Source organism: Lissotriton helveticus, chromosome 4_1 (genome assembly GCF_964261635.1).
Source record: "Lissotriton helveticus chromosome 4_1, aLisHel1.1, whole genome shotgun sequence".
Taxonomy (NCBI): Eukaryota; Metazoa; Chordata; class Amphibia; order Caudata; family Salamandridae; genus Lissotriton; species Lissotriton helveticus.
Genome location: NC_136063.1, coordinates 18,814,003 through 18,833,508, shown reverse-complemented (window position 1 = coordinate 18,833,508; position 19,506 = coordinate 18,814,003). Strand labels below are relative to the sequence as shown.

Here is a 19,506-nt window from a genome sequence, read left to right as displayed (position 1 = left end):
TTACGCCTATTGCGGTTTTCTAACTGTTCCACCTGTTGTTTAAGCAGTGCAATCTCCTTAGACATGGGCGGAATCTGATCCGTAAGTCCTTGAATAAGATCAACACGATTTTCCAACACTCCGACCTTCTGTTCAGTGATGGACCAGTTGGATTCTAAGTTAAGCAGACTCAGATTAGTTTCCTCCATCTGGGGTTTAAGGGCACGGTAATTCTTCAAGAATGAGATCTGAGGAAGCCAAAGAGGATGATGTAGGAGGTGGAGATGGAGGATTCACCTTGACTCGTTTGCCTTGTACCGAGGATGCATTTGGTACATTAAGGGGCGCTTTAGTGTTTTGCTTAGTGGTCAAGCGGGACACCGTAGAAGCAGACCCCTTAGAAGTAACAGTGTCCGTGAGAGAATCCTCTGGAGAGTTTTGTAAGACATTAAAAGGATTAAAGTCCTCCAAATTTGTTTCCTTCAGCTGAAAAGACCCATTGCGGTTAGTACGTGCCTTAGCCATCATAGAAATGAGAGGAAAAACCACTGCGTAGTCGATATAGGCTTGTGAATAACCAACTGGTGAAAATAAAGATAAATACTGCGAATTCTGTCTCAAAAAACACCCATGAGAGTCATTTATACTCAAAAACGGCAAAAGCAGGGCAAAGAGAGGAATAAACCAACCTTATGGCCGATAAGTAGAGGGTTTACTGAGGTATTGTGAGGTAAAAGCATGAGGAGACGGTTAGAAGCGGGAAAATGCGGACGCGCCGAAAACAAAATGGCGGCCGCGGCGCTGCTGAGAAGAGCGGCAGCAATAAACATTAAAATGAGGAGGAACTGCTTACAAAAAGCGACTGTCGTGGCAGCAAGGCAGGCAGCATCCTGTCCGACGCCGGAAAATGCCAAACTCCGGGTCCGAAGATGAAAATGAAGTCCTGGAGGCAGGTCGGACTCCTACGTCCCGGCGGAGCTCCCGTGAGTCGCGGCCATCTCGGAAGGCTCCTAAGCCACGCCCCTGAAGTTTTATTTTTAACGTAATCAAATATAAAATTACTATTTAATTTTAATGTTGATGATAAGGAGGATGAAAATAAAATACCTATATATTTCAGTTTGTTTTTCTTGCCAGACAATATCAGATGAAGGTAACATATCTGAGGTACAAAGAATATTTAAAGGGAAAAGTTCTGTTTCACTAACGTTAAGTTTATAACCTGAAATTGCAGAATATTTGGCAATAATGTCTAATAATGAGGGAACAGATGAAATTGGATTACTAATAAACAATAACACATCATCTGCATAGGCTAAAGTTTTATTAGTGACATCTTTAATGGTAATACCTTGAATATGAGCACAATTACGGATATAGTTAAGAAAAGGTTCAATTCCCAACAGAAATAAAAGCGGTGAAAGGGGACAACCCTGTCCCATTCCTCTAAAAAGGGAGAATTGAGTAGAAATGTGGCCATTGATAAATAAATGAGCAGTGGGAGCATAATATAACGCAGAAATCATACGAATAAAAGAGGGACCAAAATTAAATGACAATAAAGTTTGAAATAAGAACTGCCAATGAATTTTATCAAAGGCTTTTTCTGCGTCCAAAGCCATAACCACAGCGGGAACAAGAAGGGTAGGACTTTGTTCAATAACATGTAATAGGGTTCTAGTGTTATTAGCTGAGTATCTATTTTTCATAAATCCTGATTGATCTGGGTGAATAATAGAATGGAGTACAGGAGCTAATCTAGAGGCAAGGATTTTATCATATAATGTACAGTCTTGATTTATTAAGGATATAGGACGATAATTGGAAACTAGTGTAGGATCTTTATCGGGCTTGGTCAGAACAATAATTAAAGCATCAGCAAAAGAGCCTGAAATGGTACCAGAAGAGCTAAAGTGTGAAACAACCTGAAATAAATAAGGTAAAAGGTGAGGTTGGAATTCTTTGTAAAATTCCGCAGGGATACCATCAGGGCCCGGAGATTTATTCTTTTAAAGTGATTTAATGGCCTTCATAATTTCATCCTTAGTAATGGGCAAATCCAAACCAGTTCTATCTGAGGGAGAACTTTGTGGTAAGTCACAAGTATTCAAAAAGTCAACAATTAATGAACTGTCACATAACTCTGGTTTGTTATGTAAGTTGGAATAACATCAAGAAACTCTTTAACAATATCATTATGGGACAATGCAATCTTACCCTGAGGACCATGAATTGAAGTAATCTGGGTTGTATCTCTTTTAATGCGTAAGTAATTTGCAAGGAGTTTGCCGGACCTATTGGAATTGAAACAAAATCTAGCACTTGATTTAGCAAGTTGAACCCCAGCTCTTTTACTAAGGATGGAATTGTATTCATAACGAAGTTTTTGTAATTACATTTTTTATTGGGGATTATAAGAAGTAATAAGTAACTGCTCAAATGTTGCTATTTGTTTCTCCAAATGTTTAATAGTCGCATTGAACAATTTGCTCTCAAGAGCCATATTAGAAATCGCAGCACCTCTAATGTAAGCTTTAAATGCATCCCATCTATTGATTACAGAAGTAGAATTTTCTGGATTAAACAAAAAATAGTCTTGAATAGCTTATAATAGTTTAGGTTTATTATGCTCATTGAGAACAATACCAGTATTCATACGCCATCTGGTTTGCTTAGTAAAATTGGATGAAATATTTAAAAAAAAAAGAAATTAAAGCATGATCTGATATGTCAATATTCCAATAACCGGGGTAGTTGCAGTTTGGATAAGAGACGGAGAAATTAAAAAATAATCAATTCCTGAGTGGGAATTATGAGGGTTGGAGAATAGGGTAAAACATTTTTCAGTAGGGAAGTGTAGCTGCCAAATGTCAGCTAATTTAGTGGTTTGAGTATACAATTTAAAGGCATGAAACACCTTAGGGGGCGAAATCTAGTTGCAGACATCCTATCTAACAATGGGTCTGCAATAACATTAAAATCACCCCCAGCAATCATTGGAACGTTACCCAACTTTAAAACTTTAGTAGTGATAGCAGACCAAAAAGTGGGATCATCCGCTGTAAAATAGGATCATGAATTGTAATTTGAGCTAATATATATCTACCCTCAGAATCTGAAATTGTATTCAAAACCTGACAATGGAGCCGTTTCGCAAAGAAAATAGAAACTCAATTTTTCTTTCCATTAGCCTGTGAGGAAACAATAGTGTCAACCCATTTTTTATTCATATAATGTAGTATCTTATCTTCAATATTAGTCCCTTGAACAAAGCAAATATCAGCTTTACAACTGCCTAAATAATGCCAACATTTTGTACATTTAACTGGGTGTTTCAAACCTTTCAAATTAAGAGAAACAACTTTAACATTGTGAACATTAGCCATTATAAAAAGAAAAACAAGGAAAAAAGGCATTGGGACAAGAAGAGATGGAGAAAAGCATAATTGAGAGACAGAATAAAATAGCAACTCTGTATTTAAGAACAAAAGAGGAGGAAAAGAAAATAGGGAGAAAAGAACAAACAAGAAACATAAATAGAAATTTAGGAACGCACACACGTTCTACAAGCATGGCCAGAACCGTTGAAGCCCATAAAGATAGAGATTAGTCATAAATGTGTCAATTAATTTCTGACTAGAGGGAGTCAAGTGTTAGGGTCATGAGTATCCATTGAAAGTGGAGCTTGTTGGTCAAGGAATTGCCTCAGTGCTTCAGGACGTTGAAAGGATTTGGAAAAATTATCTTTCCATATGCACATGGTAGAAGGATCAAAAAGTCCATCTTTGAAACCAAGACTCCTAAGTTGTGGACGACAGGTAGAGAATTCTTTATGTATAGCAACCGTGAGGTAATGTCTCTTGCAGCTTTCCTTATCAAGACAAGATGGTGATGATGCAGTACCTTAAATAATATTTGCCTAGGTTAAGTATGGCGAGGGTTACGATGAGAAGGGATTCTATGGGCTTTATCTACTTCAAATTTTTCTGGAAACTTAAGATTCAAAAGACCAGGAAGCAGAGATTCCAAATACAGTCGACATTCAGAACCCTCAACTTCTTCAGGCAGACTAAAAATGCGAAGGTTGTACTGCCTATTTCGATTTTCCAATTCCAAAAGTTTTTTTTTTTTTTTTTAGAGTTTTTTATATAGCGCGAACTTGAACCGAACCGAATCAGTTATCAGAGCGCTTTACATAGCACCAGTTACGTTACATGAGGACACACTTTCATTTTTTAGGCACGGGGAGATTAAGTGATTTGCCCAGAATCACAGGGGGTTTTTGGCGTCGTTACCGAGACTCGAACCGAGTTCCCCAGGTCCGAGGTCGAGCGCCTTAGCCGTTAGGCCAACCCCTCTCCCCAAAGTTGAAAAGTTGAACGTGCATAGGAAGAATTTTAGCAACTAGAGGTTTGAAAGCGTCCACTTTACTTTTATTATCTTGTATTTTGATGGAATTATCAGAAATTTCCACTGACATAGAAGCCATATCTTTGCGCACATTTTTAATATCAGAGGCAATAGCGTCAGTATTAAAACGTAATGCCTTAATTTCTTCCAAAATTAAGGAAAGAGAAGGTTCGGATGACCCCACCACCTTAGACTTAACTGGAGGAGGGGAAACTTGCTGTCTCCTTTTATTGTTGACTGGATTTTTATTTTCAATTGTGAGGTGAAAAATCCACAATTAGTCGAAAAAAAATACACAAATGTGTAAAACAGCACACAAATGTGAATTAAAAGAGTAAATAAGTGAAGAGAGCAGTGAAAAACACTTGAAAGTCACTGGTGCAGCAGCTAAATCGAACTGTGGGCGTGGCTAGGCCCAAGCCAGGCCCTTTCCTGAGAAGCACTCCGCCCCCTGGACATAGAAAGCAGGCAATACCTTCATGTTTAGCTGGGAGCAGGAACCAGGAGGCGATGGAAAATGCACCAAAATCGCATACCAGGTAGGAATCCAGGTTAGCATGCAAGCGCCCTCATTTTTTCATAAATTTTGACATAAAATCGTCGTTTTTGAGGAAAACGGGCTGACGAATTCTCGGAGCCTAGACGCGGCGGCCATCTTGTTTGACGCGCTTGCGCGTCTCCCAATATGAAAGGTTTTAACTTCACTCCAACAGCTTATTTGGAAAACAGACAGCTATGCTCACATTAGATATATGTTGTTGCTCTTTTAAGCTGAACATTTATGACTGTAGGAAACTTGATTTTGCGTCGGTGGCCTCTCTAGATTATTCACATATCAGGGATTCCTATTTTTCTGCTATTATGACTTTGTGCATTGTGCATTAATGCCACAATGTGTGTTGTATCTCAAAACTGTTATGGCTTCAGTTCATTGGTTTACTTGACAGTACAGTAAGTAAGTTGACTCATAAAATGCATTAATGCCATTGATTTAAAATGCCATGTGTGGGTTGCAGTGTTTATTGCATCACATGACACGTCAAATACATGTAATCTGACATATCATTTTTGTTTCCCCAGTCATTTCCCTCTTTACTAATGAGTTGTGATGCACAGCACTCACACAGATGTGCAATATCTTTTGTCTATGACTAATCATGGAAATGTTTTACAGGAAGGGTAGCTTTCCAGTACAAAACCTATGTGAGACATCACACTCGCTGCTTTGCACTATGGTGCATGTGTGTGTGCTTGGCACAATGCAGCAAGATCAGGAGATATTGTGCTGTTCTACTCTGCCTTTTGATGCAACACTGTAATTCAGCTTTGGTTGCTGCTATGTGTTGTTTCAAATGTTAGTAACTCTGCCCCTCTATCTTTAACTAATTCTACCCCTCTCCATTTTCCCTTTTCTATGTATTGTGTCTTTCTCTTTCTTTCCATTTCTGTGTTCCTGTCATTCTCTCTCTGTCTCAGTCTGTTATAATATTATTGCCCTCAGCTGCTGCTCATCTCTCCCATTTTCTGTTCATGTTCCTTCACTTTCTTATTCTCCAAACAGCTAGAATTCTCTGATATTTTTTAATTTTCCATTGTATTTGTACCATTGTGTACAAGGTGTCATATCACAGAAGTGCACCTGGGGCACAGCGAGCATTCGCACCTGCTTGTCGCACTCCTGCCTCTTTGGTATTACAGAAGAGGCCGCGGACACTTGTGCATTCCCTTCTGTAATATCGATATCGCTGGCACACATACCGCGCTAGTGCTATCATCAGAGGGCATTCACACATTTGCATGGGAGTTTGGCACAATCAAATGAGGGAATCCCTTCGACTCTGCACCCGTGCCGTATTGCAGATGTGGTGCAGGGACAGAAACACTGTCAGTGCACCCCCAGATGGCAGCCCTATGAACGGGAAAGGGGCTCCCATGGACCCCCTCACTGCACCCGCCTGCAAGGGGATTTGTAATCTCCCTTAAAAGTGCAGACAGGTATCCGCCTGCACGGTGAAACACGGAGCAGCTTCAGAGCAGCCGCTCTGGTTTTCCCATTAATTCAGGGCTCCCAGCACAGCATGATTTTGCGGCTGCCATTCATCCTAATATGGCACATTTAACACCTTGGGCGCGGCCGCGATTCAGCGCCTGTGCGGCGTTTTACGTTGTGGACGGGTTCATGACGGCCCCCAGCCGTCATCAGCACACGAGCCCCGTGATGCATGATGGCTGGGGACCGTCATCAGCATCGAAGGGGTTAAGAAGATGTGCCTGGTGCAAACAAGGGAAATGCACCATATGTATGATACAGCCCCAGACGATTCTTGGCTTCCCCTTATTCATAAATCAATTCACTGCACAGAGTTTACGGGGCCCTACTCTAAAGCTATAACATCTATACTTGTTCTTTTACATGTAATTCACTCTCTTTCAATAGATAGCACAATTATACTCACATCTCTAGAATGCATTTATTTTTCCAGTAGATTGCCTTCTTTGTGAGCAGTGTCTTGCTGCCGGCAGCAGCCAATGCTCAGGGATCTTCAAGCAATGCTCTCCTGACGTCACTCACTGCGTCAAAGGACTGGAGAACAACACACTGGGTGAGTGCCACATGCCACATTTTGGTAATGTGACCCAATACTCAACATAATGGCCAGTGCTCATTTTGTACAATAATGATTACAGCAGCCAAAGATATTTCTTAAGAGGCCATTGCTGATTGCACTACCTGCAGGCCCTGTCAGTGCTGCCAGCACACCAACAACACCTTTATGCTATTACAGTCCTAAAAGTATGACAATTTGGATTATACTATATGAGCCAAAGCAGTAGAATGGGCCTGCGTAAGCACACTGGTATTAATATATTACTAATCCTATACTGAATTGTTAAACACTTTGCTCATATGCTTTTTTAAATATAGAATGGCAGAGCCAACATGTGGTGAATTGTCATGAATATGTGCCGCTGATATGAAATAGGTGCAGGTGCCTAGCACCAGAAAACACCAGCACAAATTAAGAACTGATTCTGGCCATCATGCTTTGGTGGTCACCTTCCTCTGTGACCTTCAAAATACCCTTCCATTGCATCCACATGGCAGCTACTTGTGATTCAGTAATATGTGCAGTCTGGTATAAATATCTCAACCTTGCCAGCCTCAGTTCTCCTGCTTGCCTGTTTTCAAAGTACTTATTTGCAAACAGTCTCTTGCAGAAAATATGGGAGGTTACAATTATAAAGGCATGAGAGTGAGAGATTTCCATTAAGTAAGCATGGTTGTGGGAGGTGCGAGATGTGGAGGAATTTTTCTTCCTACATAAAATGGCCGTTGGCTGAAAAATATTTTCTGAGTTATTTTTATTCACCAAACCAGGGGGCAGGTGTTTCATCCATACTGCTTACTCATGTCTACTATGGAACTCACAATATGCATTTTGCCAACAGGGAATAATGCTATTCTAACTGCATTCAAGGACTGTCTGGATCCAACCGACAAAGCAGTCTGCGAAAGAGACTTAACCTTTAAAAACTCAGCTACCTCTTTAAGAATTAGCAGAACTTGCTGCGACTCTGACTTCTGCAATGGAGGAGATGTGCAAGGTATGTATGTTCATGGCTCTGACATCCTTTGCACAGGCAACATGCAGAATGCATACAGTCTTTGTCTCTGTTATAAGAAACCGAGGATGTGTACAGGGTATGTACAGTCTGTGATTCCTACATATGTACTAGAGGAGATCTTTAGGGTACATGAAGTCTTTGCTTCTTATTTCTGTAATATACAGTAGGTATAGGGTACGTACAGTTTGTGACTCTGACATCTGTAACTGAGGGGATGCCTGGCTCTCACACAACTGAGTTGGTTACCATCCAAGAGACAGATAGAATGTAAGGCCTGCTGCATTGCCCACAAGTTAAAGTCCTCTTGTACTACAACATGTTTTCACTCATATACCGCTTCAGGAGCACAAAGATCTAATGACCTGACCCTCCACGCAGTCTCCAAGATGTCCCATCCATTGGACACATCTGTCATTTATTCTCTTGATAGCTCTGGGAATACTGATTCGAGCAGCTGTTTTTTTCTTTATGAAAATCTCTAACATAACATAACATACCATGAAATAAAAAGCAAAGGTATGCTCAGTAACAGAAATGAAATGCCGGGTATATAAAGCCTGTGACTCTCACACCTCTAACAGAGGGAATGTGCAGCTTGCATACAGTCTGTGACTCCAACATCTGTGACACATGGCTGTGCAGGGTGCACACAGTAACAGGAGGGATGGGCAGAATACATAGAGTTTGTGGCTCCAACATCTGTAACAGATAGGATGTTCAGGGTATGTTCTGTCTATGACTATGATATCTTTAACAGGGAGGATGAGCACGGTACATACAGCCTATGATTCTGACATCTGTGACTAAGGGGATATGTAAGGGTCATACAATGAGTGACTATGACATCTAAGGGGATGTGCAAGATACATTCAATGTGTGACTGGGACATCTGTGACACAGGGGATGTACTATGTACGTATAGTGTGTGGCTTCAACTTTTATAATGGATGGGATGTGCAATGTTTGTATACTTTGAGTTTCTGACTAATGTAACTGAGGGGATGTGGACCATATGTGCATGAGCTAGCTGTAAGTGATGGAACTAGTGAAATACATGGAGCTTGATTTAGCTAGAGGCATGACTTCTCACAAATAATCTTTATCACTCTATATCATACATCCTTTCCCCAGCTCGTAACCCCAAAATCAAGAGTATACACACCTCTGACAGTTATATATCACAACACAGAGGCCAATAATATCAACCTTCACATAGATTGACTCTGGAGAACCGGGTTATTTAGAACCCAGCGGTGCCAGGGGACACACCCGAAATCTCCGGATTCACCTGTCTCAGAATTACAGAAACGCGGCAACTTCTTGGTGATGTCAAAGATCAAATTTATTGGCTGCAACCAGTAACAGAGGTCCACGAAGTACAATTGCTGTATATTCGTAGGAGACTGCTCAATCTTACAAAGCGCGTCATCCCTTTTACACCAAATATTGTGCTTCAGGCAAACATTCCTTATTTACAGTTGACCAATCTCATGTGTACACGACAAAAGAATTGCATGACAAACCCACATTTCATTGTCCAGCCCACCATTAATTACCCGGACGGGCCCAACACTCTTCATCAGATAAATCGGACGGACCCCTAATAGAAACGGGCACCTCCTCATCGTAAATGAGTCATAAAGAAAGGAGCAGAGACAGGTGTGAGTCAGATAAGACATAGTTGTGTGCAATAAAGGGTTTATGATGTCCTGTGCTTTGATCTTCAATCTCGACCAGTTGCTGGCAAAGGAACTGGCCTAACAGGTTTGGCTTCGGGCAACGGAGTCAGCTTGCCCAGGTCACACAGAAGTCAGCTAAAGGTGTACGTGTCCCAAGGACTCGTTCGGCCTTAGTCATCTGCCTATGTGAGGGCAACCACAAAATGGCTGCCGTACACAAAATAGAACCCAAGGGTTCAGAACGGAATGCCTGATTTCATGGTGATCTCGTCACTCAAACATGATGAAAATACTCGTACATTTTCGGTCCGCTGATACCAAAATCGTCATGATATGACGATATTTATGAAACAGGTTCACGGAACCTCAGACCCTCCTTTTGCCCTTACATAGGCAATAACCTAAACCCAGGTCAGTCTGAATCTAGGTCTATACTCATCCGGTCATCGAGATGTTGCTGTAGCATCATCCTATTACTTAGCACATCTCTCGATACAGGTCTCCTTACACACGATGTAGCACATAGGCCACATATAGCAGGAGCACACTGAAAGACAGAACAGGAAAAGGACGGCTAAGATCATCCCAATGACCATCAGAATCTTCCATCCCCAGGCGGATAACAGTTCCCAAAACCATCCCATCAACGACCAATCCCCTTTATCCACGTGTATAGATTCGGAGATCTTATGCAGTTTGGAAATGGCCTGGTACACTGTCAGAGCGTTGTCTGGAATGAAAACAGCAACTGTATTGGATCACTTTACATACCCCACCTCGGTCTGCAAGTATGACGTCTAACGCAACTCTGTTCTGGAGAGTCATAAGACGATCCGACTGTAGCTCAGCAGTCAAGTTACTAAGGGCACCGGCAGTTTCAACTACGGTGGACTCAACCACTCTCGTCAATTGCCGTATGTTCCTGCTGTTAACCATAGGTCCCCAAAACGGCAGAAAACCCTTCAAAAAATCTCCTAATTCTTGTCCTGCAGTATCTTCCTTACTGAAGACACCTCTAACAATTCTTGTCTTGTGGTAATCTGCCGCAGCTGTATAGGTGGGAGGCAACAGGAACGATACAAAACATGTGCACGAGAAATCAGGGGGCAACCATGTGTACGCTCTATCGTAACAGACAAAATAGGTACCCTTAGCTGCTAGAAACGATGGGGAAGTCTGGGATGCAAAAACATACGTCTCAGTGCAGATACTCTTCCGTAGCTGAGATCTTGGAATCTTGCCATTACCTTGCAGACAGTAATGACCCTGATGGGGTACGATCCAAATCGGGGAAGGTCTTTTCGCTCGCTGGTTCTCACTCAGACTAACTCCATATCCGGTTACGTTCCATCCAATATACGCTAGTGTCTCATCTCTCGGGATAGTCTCATAAGAGATAGTTCCTCTAATCATATCGACTATACCCTTAACTAGAGCACTATTCTTCAGATTGTCCTTCACAGAACGTAGGGGGTGGACTTCATGAGCATAGATGAACATCGTTCTGTATGCACACACAGAACCATTGTAGCTAAATGGCAGAAACAGGTAAGGAATACCTTTATCAGTAGTATGAGGCATAAGACCACACACCCAACAGTTAGTCGTGTTCACTACTAATTGGTGTTGGTGCAGAAGCTGGACGAAGGAGTTATTAGCGAATTCCAATCTCCTAATGGACTCATGTTCAGGCAGAGGGTGAAAAGAATGTGAGGAAACAGTAGAAGGAGGTATGGGCTGTGTAGTGGGTGCAAACGTCACTTGAAAAGAGAATATTATATATCTCATCAAAAACATCATTACGCTAAGCAACATACAAAGACACAATATTAAAAAACATTTTCTGCTCATGATTGTACACATTTTGGCTTTAAAATTCATTTCTTCAACAGGTCTCTCCATCTTGAAAAACTCCATCCTCTAACCGTGCTGCTCGCGGAGGTAGGGTGTTCAGTGCTAAGGAATGCGTCTGTCGGTCCAGGGAACGCCCAAGGACCAATCAGAACGGTCGACCTTGTGTCTTGGGCTGCACTCCAAAGACTTGACGCCACGACCCTACAGCTGAACCCGGACGGCGGTTCGAAAAACAAAAATCGGTCAAAACAGTTTCTCAGATGGGAGAGCTGAATGTTCAAAAATAGATCATAAAAGGAAATCTCTTTAGTTTATTTGTCCATGACTTTTGGTCTCAAATTATAACGGCCCTTCCCGGGCAATGTCTGGTCACAGAACAAGAGTTCAGCCTCGGTAGTGTCCAATTGAACTGACGATGGCACAGCTCCTTGCAGAAGATTGTCGTTTTCACGCTCAGAACTTGTCCCCATTAAACGAGCGTCGCTAAAAGGGAAAAAACGAGGCACAGTCTCAGTTTCAGAATCAGCAATACCCTCCTGAACCCACCGGTCGTACGGCAGAGGCAAAGGGACCCTCTTACAGTGTACGCCGTGGATCCAGTTATTTTTTCCTTGCACTCGTACTGCAGATCGCATTGACAACAGCACTAAGTAGGGACCAATCCAGCGTTTTTCGTTCGCTGGAAGTTTTTGATCAGCACCCACGAGCCAGGATCATAGGCATGTCCTGGATCTTCAGAAGCCTGAGGCAGTGTATCATGAACCTGTTGGTGTAAGACACGCAATTTAGCCGTCAAATCATACAAGTAATCAAGCAGTACAGGGTGTTCAATCTCGCTGAATTTCGTCGGCCTCGGCACTCCCCATATGTTTGCCGGGCGACCAAAAATGATTTAATAGGGACTAAGTCCCACTCGGGAATGTACAGTCATCCTTGTAGACAACAGTGCTAATGGCAAAGCGTCAGGCCATTTAAGACCAGAGCTCGCTTGTATTTTGGCCAGCTTGAGTTTAAGAGTGCCGTTATAGCACTCTACTAGTCCAGCTGATTGGGGGTGATTTGCAGCATGGAACTTTTGGCGGATTCCTAGCCCTTCACATACTCTCTTCATCACTTGACCCACAAATTCACTCCCATTATCACTCCAGACCATTCTCGGCAACCTATAACTAGGGAAAAACTCTTTGACAAGGGCTTTAGCTGTGGAAAAGGCAGTATTATCTTTCAGGGGATATGCTTCTACCCATCTTGAGAAAGCACAAACAACCACGAGTATGTATTTTAGGTTGTTGCATCTCTCCATGTGAATAAAGTCTAGCTGCAAAACCTCGAACGGATACGTCGGAGGAGCAAAATGACCAGCTGGAGTTGGAGTTCCCTTGCCAGGATTGTACCTCAGACAAACCATACAATTCTTGACCACATTCTCTGCACACTTAGGAATTCCAGCATTTTGCCATACTCGGGCCAACAACTTACAAATCCCTTTCACACTGATATGAGCCATTCCATGCGCCATCGTAACCACTGCAAGCACGTACGAATCGGGTAACAACCATTGCTGATGTTCTGACAACTCAATCCAACAACTAATCGCATCCAATTTACCCGTGCTCTCTCTCCACACACTCAACTCTTTCTCTGTAGCCTCAGCTTGAATCGACTTCACACTCTCTATCGTATCCTCACACATTCCTCTATCCGGAACCCATCTCGCCGGACCCGTAACATTCATTTGACTCATCACGTCCCTTGCCACGTCTTTCGCAACTTCGTCCGCAAACGCATTACCGCGACCAACGTCATCGGTAATCTTCTTGTGTGCACTGCATTTCACAATCGCAACTTGCAACGGCAAGGTAAGTGACTCCAGGAGCTCATTCACCAATTGACCATGCTGTATCTTTGTCCCATGTGACATAAGGAACCCACGTTCCTTCCACAAACGTCCAAAACTGTGAGCCACACCAAACGCATACTAGCTGTCTGTATATATGGTCACTTTCTTTCCTTTCGACAACACACACGCTCTCGTAAGTGCAATCAACTCTGGTGCTTGGGCTGAATTATGTGGGATACGTGCAGCTTCAACAATCGTATGCAAAGTCGTAACAGCATATGCCGCAGTCGTATCACCATTCGGAAGCTTGAAGCACAAACCATCCACCCATAAGGTACCCTCACACTTCGCAAGAGGAGTGTCCCTAAGATCTATTCTCCCTTTTGTTTCTTCCTCTGTCCTGAGAAAGCAATCATGTTGCTCAACAACATCTGTCTCTACTGAAATCGGCAATAACGTGGCTGGATTCAACGTATTGCACCTCTTTATGTGCACATGACTCGCTAGGAGTGTCAGCTCATAACCTGACAATCGAGCACTAGTTAAGTGCTGTGTCTTGGCCCTGTTTAACAAAGTATCCACTGCATGTGGGACCATCACGACCAGCGTATTATTCATCACCAAACCAGCAGACTGTCGAATAGAAACAGCGGCTGCCGCTGTGGCTCTCAAACAACTCGGCAACGCCCTAGCTACCGGAACCAAAGTCGACGAGAAATTCGCGCATGGACGTTGCTTGTCCCCAAAAGACTGTGTCAACACTGACAATGCACATCCCTCTCTCTCGTAAACATACAACGTAAAAGGCTTACTGTAGTCGGGGGTACCCAACACAGGAGCCGAACACAATGCATTACGCAATTCGGAAACACTTTTCTGACAATCTTCAGACCACGGGAGGGGATTCGGTGTATCTTTACAGGTCAATGCCACCAGCGGTTTGGCCAGCAAAGAAAAATTTGCTATCCATTGTCTGCAATATGACGTAATACCCAGGAAAGCACGCACTTCTCTCAGTGTAATTGGCACACTCATTTTCGCAATCGCTTGAATTCTTTCTGGGGTCAATATTCTTCCCTCCTTCGATAAGAGATGACCTAAGTAGGTCACTTCTTGTCGACAATACTGTAACTTCGAAAGAGACACTTTGTGATGGAAATCAGACAAATGACGCAACAATGACAAAGTAGCTTTCTTACAAATTTCCTCTGTATCGGCAGCAATTAACAAATCGTCGATGTACTGAAGAAGAGAAGCACCATCAGGTAAGACAATCACATCAAGTTGTGTTTTCAAATCCTGACTATAGATTGACGGACTCTCACAATAGCCTTGAGGAGATCGCTTAAACCAGAAGCTTCAACCTCCTAAAGAGAAGCCGAAAATATCTCTACTCTCCTCGGCAATCGGGATGCTGAAGAAAGCATTCTTCAAATCAATCACCGAAAACCAAGTGGCCGAAGCTGGAATCATTGTCAATAAGGCAGTGATATCAGGAACAACAGGAAACTGTAGCACAACTATCTTATTCACCTCTCTAAGATCAATCACAAACCTGTAAACAGGTGGCTGAGAAGAATCAGTTTGTTTCAAGACAGGTAAAACAGGGCTATTGCAAACATTACCTCTTGTTTCTTCAATTATATATTTCTCAATCAAATCATGGATAATCGCTAGCAATGCCCTTTCTCCATCACTAGAGATCCTATATTGGGGAATACGTGGCATTTTAACATTCGCTTTCAACGTCACAACATATGGCGGTATCTCCAAGAGACCTACATCGTTAGGACCAGTCGCCCAAAGAATATCAGGAAGAGAAGACAATTCTGTCAGAAGTTTATCCTTCGACAGATACATCGGAGAGACCACTTTCTTACCCAGTGTAAGTTGTACCCCCGAAGGAGAACAATACAACGTCGCATACAATCTTTTCAACAGATCCAATCCCAACAAGTTTTCACCACAACCTATCGTCAGAATAAGGGGTGCTTCGAATTCGCGAGGTCCAGCAGAAAGGGACAAAGAATTAGAAATCGGGTTTCTAACTGGGGCGCCAGAAAAACCTACTGAAACATTAGTTAAGCCAGACAAAGGTGCACCAGGGAGTTTAGAGTGCATGATAGAACTCTTCGTAGCACCAGTATCCAACAGAAAAGGCTCTGACACACCTGATGTAATCACTTCAACATAAGGTCCACTCTGATCTACTGGAACTGAAACAACTCCCTCTCTTTGTCCATGGCTGTCCTAGCAATCATTACCATCCACATTCTCACCTTCAACATAGTAGTCATCAGCATAGTACTGAGTCGTCCTACCAGATGCACCATTCTGCTGATTAAAACTATTCATCGTATTCTGTGGAGGAAAGGAATGAGCGTTCTGGGGAAAACCTCCACGTCCCCTACCTCTAGGTGCTTGCTGAACACCTCGACCTCGTGCACCCGAAACACCATTCATACGCTGTAACAAAATAGGGCAACTATACTTAAAATGACCCTCTTCCTTACAATATGAACACTGATTGGGGCCTACCAGAAAACGCTGTTGAGGAGACTCAAACCTTTGCGAGTTTCTCTGAAACTGCTGAGGCTGCTGATAATCACGCTGATTATTACGGGGCTGATACGCTTGCTGTAAAAGCACCTTTGTCTTCAACTCTTTGGTTTTCTTGTCTGCTCTATCCTTCTCAACTTTATCCCTATTTTCGTAGTAAAGTGCAGTAGCCAATATCTGTGCTGAAGAGGAAACGGCCCAAGAACTCTCTGAATCCTTCAATTTCTTACATAATTCAGGAAGTAAATTATGTACAAACTTTTGTCAACGAACAACCGTTGACCACCTTCAGTACTCATGTCTTGACCACTATTGTCGATAAATGTCTCTTCAAACCTTGTGAAGAAATCAGACACGGTTTCCTCTTTCTTCTGTTTACACGCAGACAATTTATCCCAATTTACACGCATCGCAGGCATTAAAGTCTTCATGTAAGTAACGATCTTACCAGGAAGTTCTCCTACCAAAGGCTCAGGTTTAGCACCACCAACTTGCTGGTCATCTGCAGCAGCAATATTAACCCATGAATCACCTAACTCTTGCGCATGATCCGTATGATGAATCAATCCCCATAAAGGCTGTGGAACCACATTTCCAAACAACATGTCTATATCCGCTAGATTCATAACACATGAGTCTGCGGTCTGTGATAATTCCTTGTAATACCCTGCAGGATTTTTACTGGGGTCAGGCAAAGTCTGTTTAAGGGCCAAAACTTCTGCATGCTTCCACGGAACATGTACCCAAACACGTTGAAAATGAGCCGGTAAAGCATCAATGTTATTAGGGGCATCAGCCTGGACTGCTTCCTTCCATACAGGAGGAACTTCTCTCATTGGGTACTGTCTCACCTTTCTCCTAACAGAGGGATCAGGCTCAAACAGCGGCTGAGAAAGAGACTCGCTCCTAAACGACAACAACGTCGCAACTGCTTTCTCAACATCGGAACCCACAATCGTACCTTTCGCAAACTCAGCCTGTATATGGAACAACTCAGACGGAGTCTGTCCCACGTCATCATCTTACCATTCTTCACGAAGGAAAGTACACACCTTATCGAAAACTTATCTCTGCTTCTGTGCTTCCCATTGACGGAAGACATCCATAACAGACTCTACATCGCATCTTAAAGGACGAGTAACCCATTTACACGCCAAACAATCCAATATTTCTCTCTCTCGAGAATCAGGCAGTTGGCTACGCAACTGCTTACGCTCTGAAACAGGGGTCGTACTATGCGACCCAAAGAAAGGAGACAAAAGACTAGTAACAGTGTTGGTCATTCTCTGTCGAAAAGAAGGAGAGGTCGACAGGTCAGGAGATAAAGCGGACAGAGAAAAGGTCAACGTAGGAGCAGTAGAAGAGGAGGTAGCAAGAATAGGTGAAAAAGGCGCAGGCGGCGCAGGAATTAAAGGCGGAGCAGGTAGCAAAGCCAGTGGCCCTTGAGAAGGCTTGACCAGAGGAGTAGTGGCCAACTGAAGAGGAGCTGGCGGCTGTGGAATAACAGGAAGCTGCACAACTGGAGGTTGCACAACTAAAGGTTGCGGAGGTGCTGTAGCACTCTGCGCATAAGGGGGTGGCGAACTCAACAAATGTGACATCAAGGGATCTTTCTCAAGTTCCTTCGCTGCATCTTGCTGAAGAAGCGGCAAAGCCGGGTAGCATTTATCAATCGCCATCTTACGTTGCCTGTGCAACTGCTCACTCGCCTGTTCTTCTTCGTTATCTTTAAACTGTATAGCAGCTTGCATTATCAAGATACCTCTCTCTTTCTTATTTCTCTTCGCTAATTTAATTTCTGTCCGTTTGGCCTCCTTTCGCCATAGGCGGAAAGAGTTAAACATCGCCGGCCGGGCTTTCTTCTTAAAGAGTTTAACCTCTAAATTATCTAGAACTTCTGTTTCAAAACTACCATATTGGGGCCATTTTAGGACACCATCTTTCCTAGTGTACCTAACCCATACTTCATTATACGTGATAGGGCTTCACATAGAGCTCATAGGTTGGAGTTCCAATCGGAGGAACCGGACACGAGTCCTCCAATCAGGAATCCCTATTACAACCAAGACAAAACAAATTTCCAAGTCTGCTAAGACCAGGCATCTTCACTCACTAGTCTAGCTTCAAACTTCAAAGGATTATCGAATACGATAGTCTCGTGAATACACGAGTCCCTCGGCTTTGGTACTTGCAAGTCCCAAATCAAAGATCCCAAGGGGATACCCAAAAACTAAGGACTGGGAGACTCTCCACTCATACTTAACTGAGGTATCGATGACATCACCAGAAGACCCGTCTATCGCCTTGCTCTACAAATCGTCTAAGGCTCCAAGACAGGGCGACAGTCAGGGCAGCAGTCCTTCGTAGCCGTCGGAAAGCGGGGAACCTCGCAGCAAAGACTTTTGGACCACGACGACATACAGGGGTCGATGAGGTGGCTGGCCTTCCTCCAGAATTTTCACACGAAGCTCCTCATGATCATCAGGCTTGGACCGGTACTGCTGAAGTCGCCCTACGTTGGGCGCCAATTGGAGAACCGGGTTATTTAGAACCCAGCGGTGCCAGGGGACACACCCGGAATCTCTGGATTCACCTGTCTCAGAATTACAGAAACGCGGCAACTTCTTGGTGACGTCAAAGATCAAATTTATTGGCTGCAACCAGTAACAGAGGTCCACGAAGTACAATGGCTGTATATTCGTAGGAGACTGCTCAATCTTACAAAGCGCGTCATCCCTTTTATACCAAATATTGTGCTTCAGGCAAACATTCCTTATTTACAGTTGACCACTCCCATGTGTACACGACAAAAGAATTGCATGACAAACCCACATTTCATTGTCCAGCCCACCATTAATTACCCGGACCGGCCCAAAACTCTTCATCAGATAAATCGGACGGACCCCTAATAAAAACGGGCACCTCCTCATCGTAAACGAGTCATAAAGAAAGGAGCAGAGACAGGTGTGAGTCAGATAAGACATAGTTGTGTGCAATAAAGAGTTTATGATGTCCTGTGCCTTGATCTTCAATCTCGACCAGTTGCTGGGAAAGGAACTGGCTAACAGGTTTGGCTTCGGGCAACGGAGTCAGCTTGCCCAGGTCACACAGAAGTCAGCTAAAGGTGTACGTGTCCCAAGGACTCGTTCGGCCTTAGTCATCGGCCTATGTGAGGGCAACCAAAAAATGGCTGCCATACACAAAATGGAACCCAAGGGTTCAGAACGGAATCCCTGATTTCAAGGTGATCTCGTCACTCGAACATGATGAAAATAATCGTATATATTATACGCGCCATTTTCGGTCCGCTGATACCAAAATCGTCATGATATGACGATATTTATGAAACGGGTTCGGAATTCACGGAACCTCAACTCCACGTAATCAGCAACCAATGTCTTGTCAAGGTAACCGTATACTGGGAATTCAGATTTTGATTAAACACAGCTCCCCACAGGATTCTCATCGGCATCAAATCTGTTCTCACAGGTATTGACCAGAGATAAAGATTTCCAATGTGAGGAGTTTTCTTAAAGATGAATCAGAAATCACTTGATC

General features: G+C 43.1%; 1 protein-coding gene across 1 annotated transcript in view; it reads left to right on the top strand.

The window, feature by feature from the left end:
• The first annotated feature begins 886 nt into the window (after positions 1-886).
• Positions 887-19,506, top strand: part of LOC144827823 (urokinase plasminogen activator surface receptor-like) — a 34,554-nt gene continuing 15,934 nt past the window's right edge. The window contains exons 1-2 of the mRNA XM_078685989.1: positions 887-962; positions 7,840-7,995. Coding sequence (XP_078542115.1) covers positions 887-962; positions 7,840-7,995 — 232 coding nt within the window. The remainder of the gene's footprint in view (positions 963-7,839; positions 7,996-19,506) is intronic.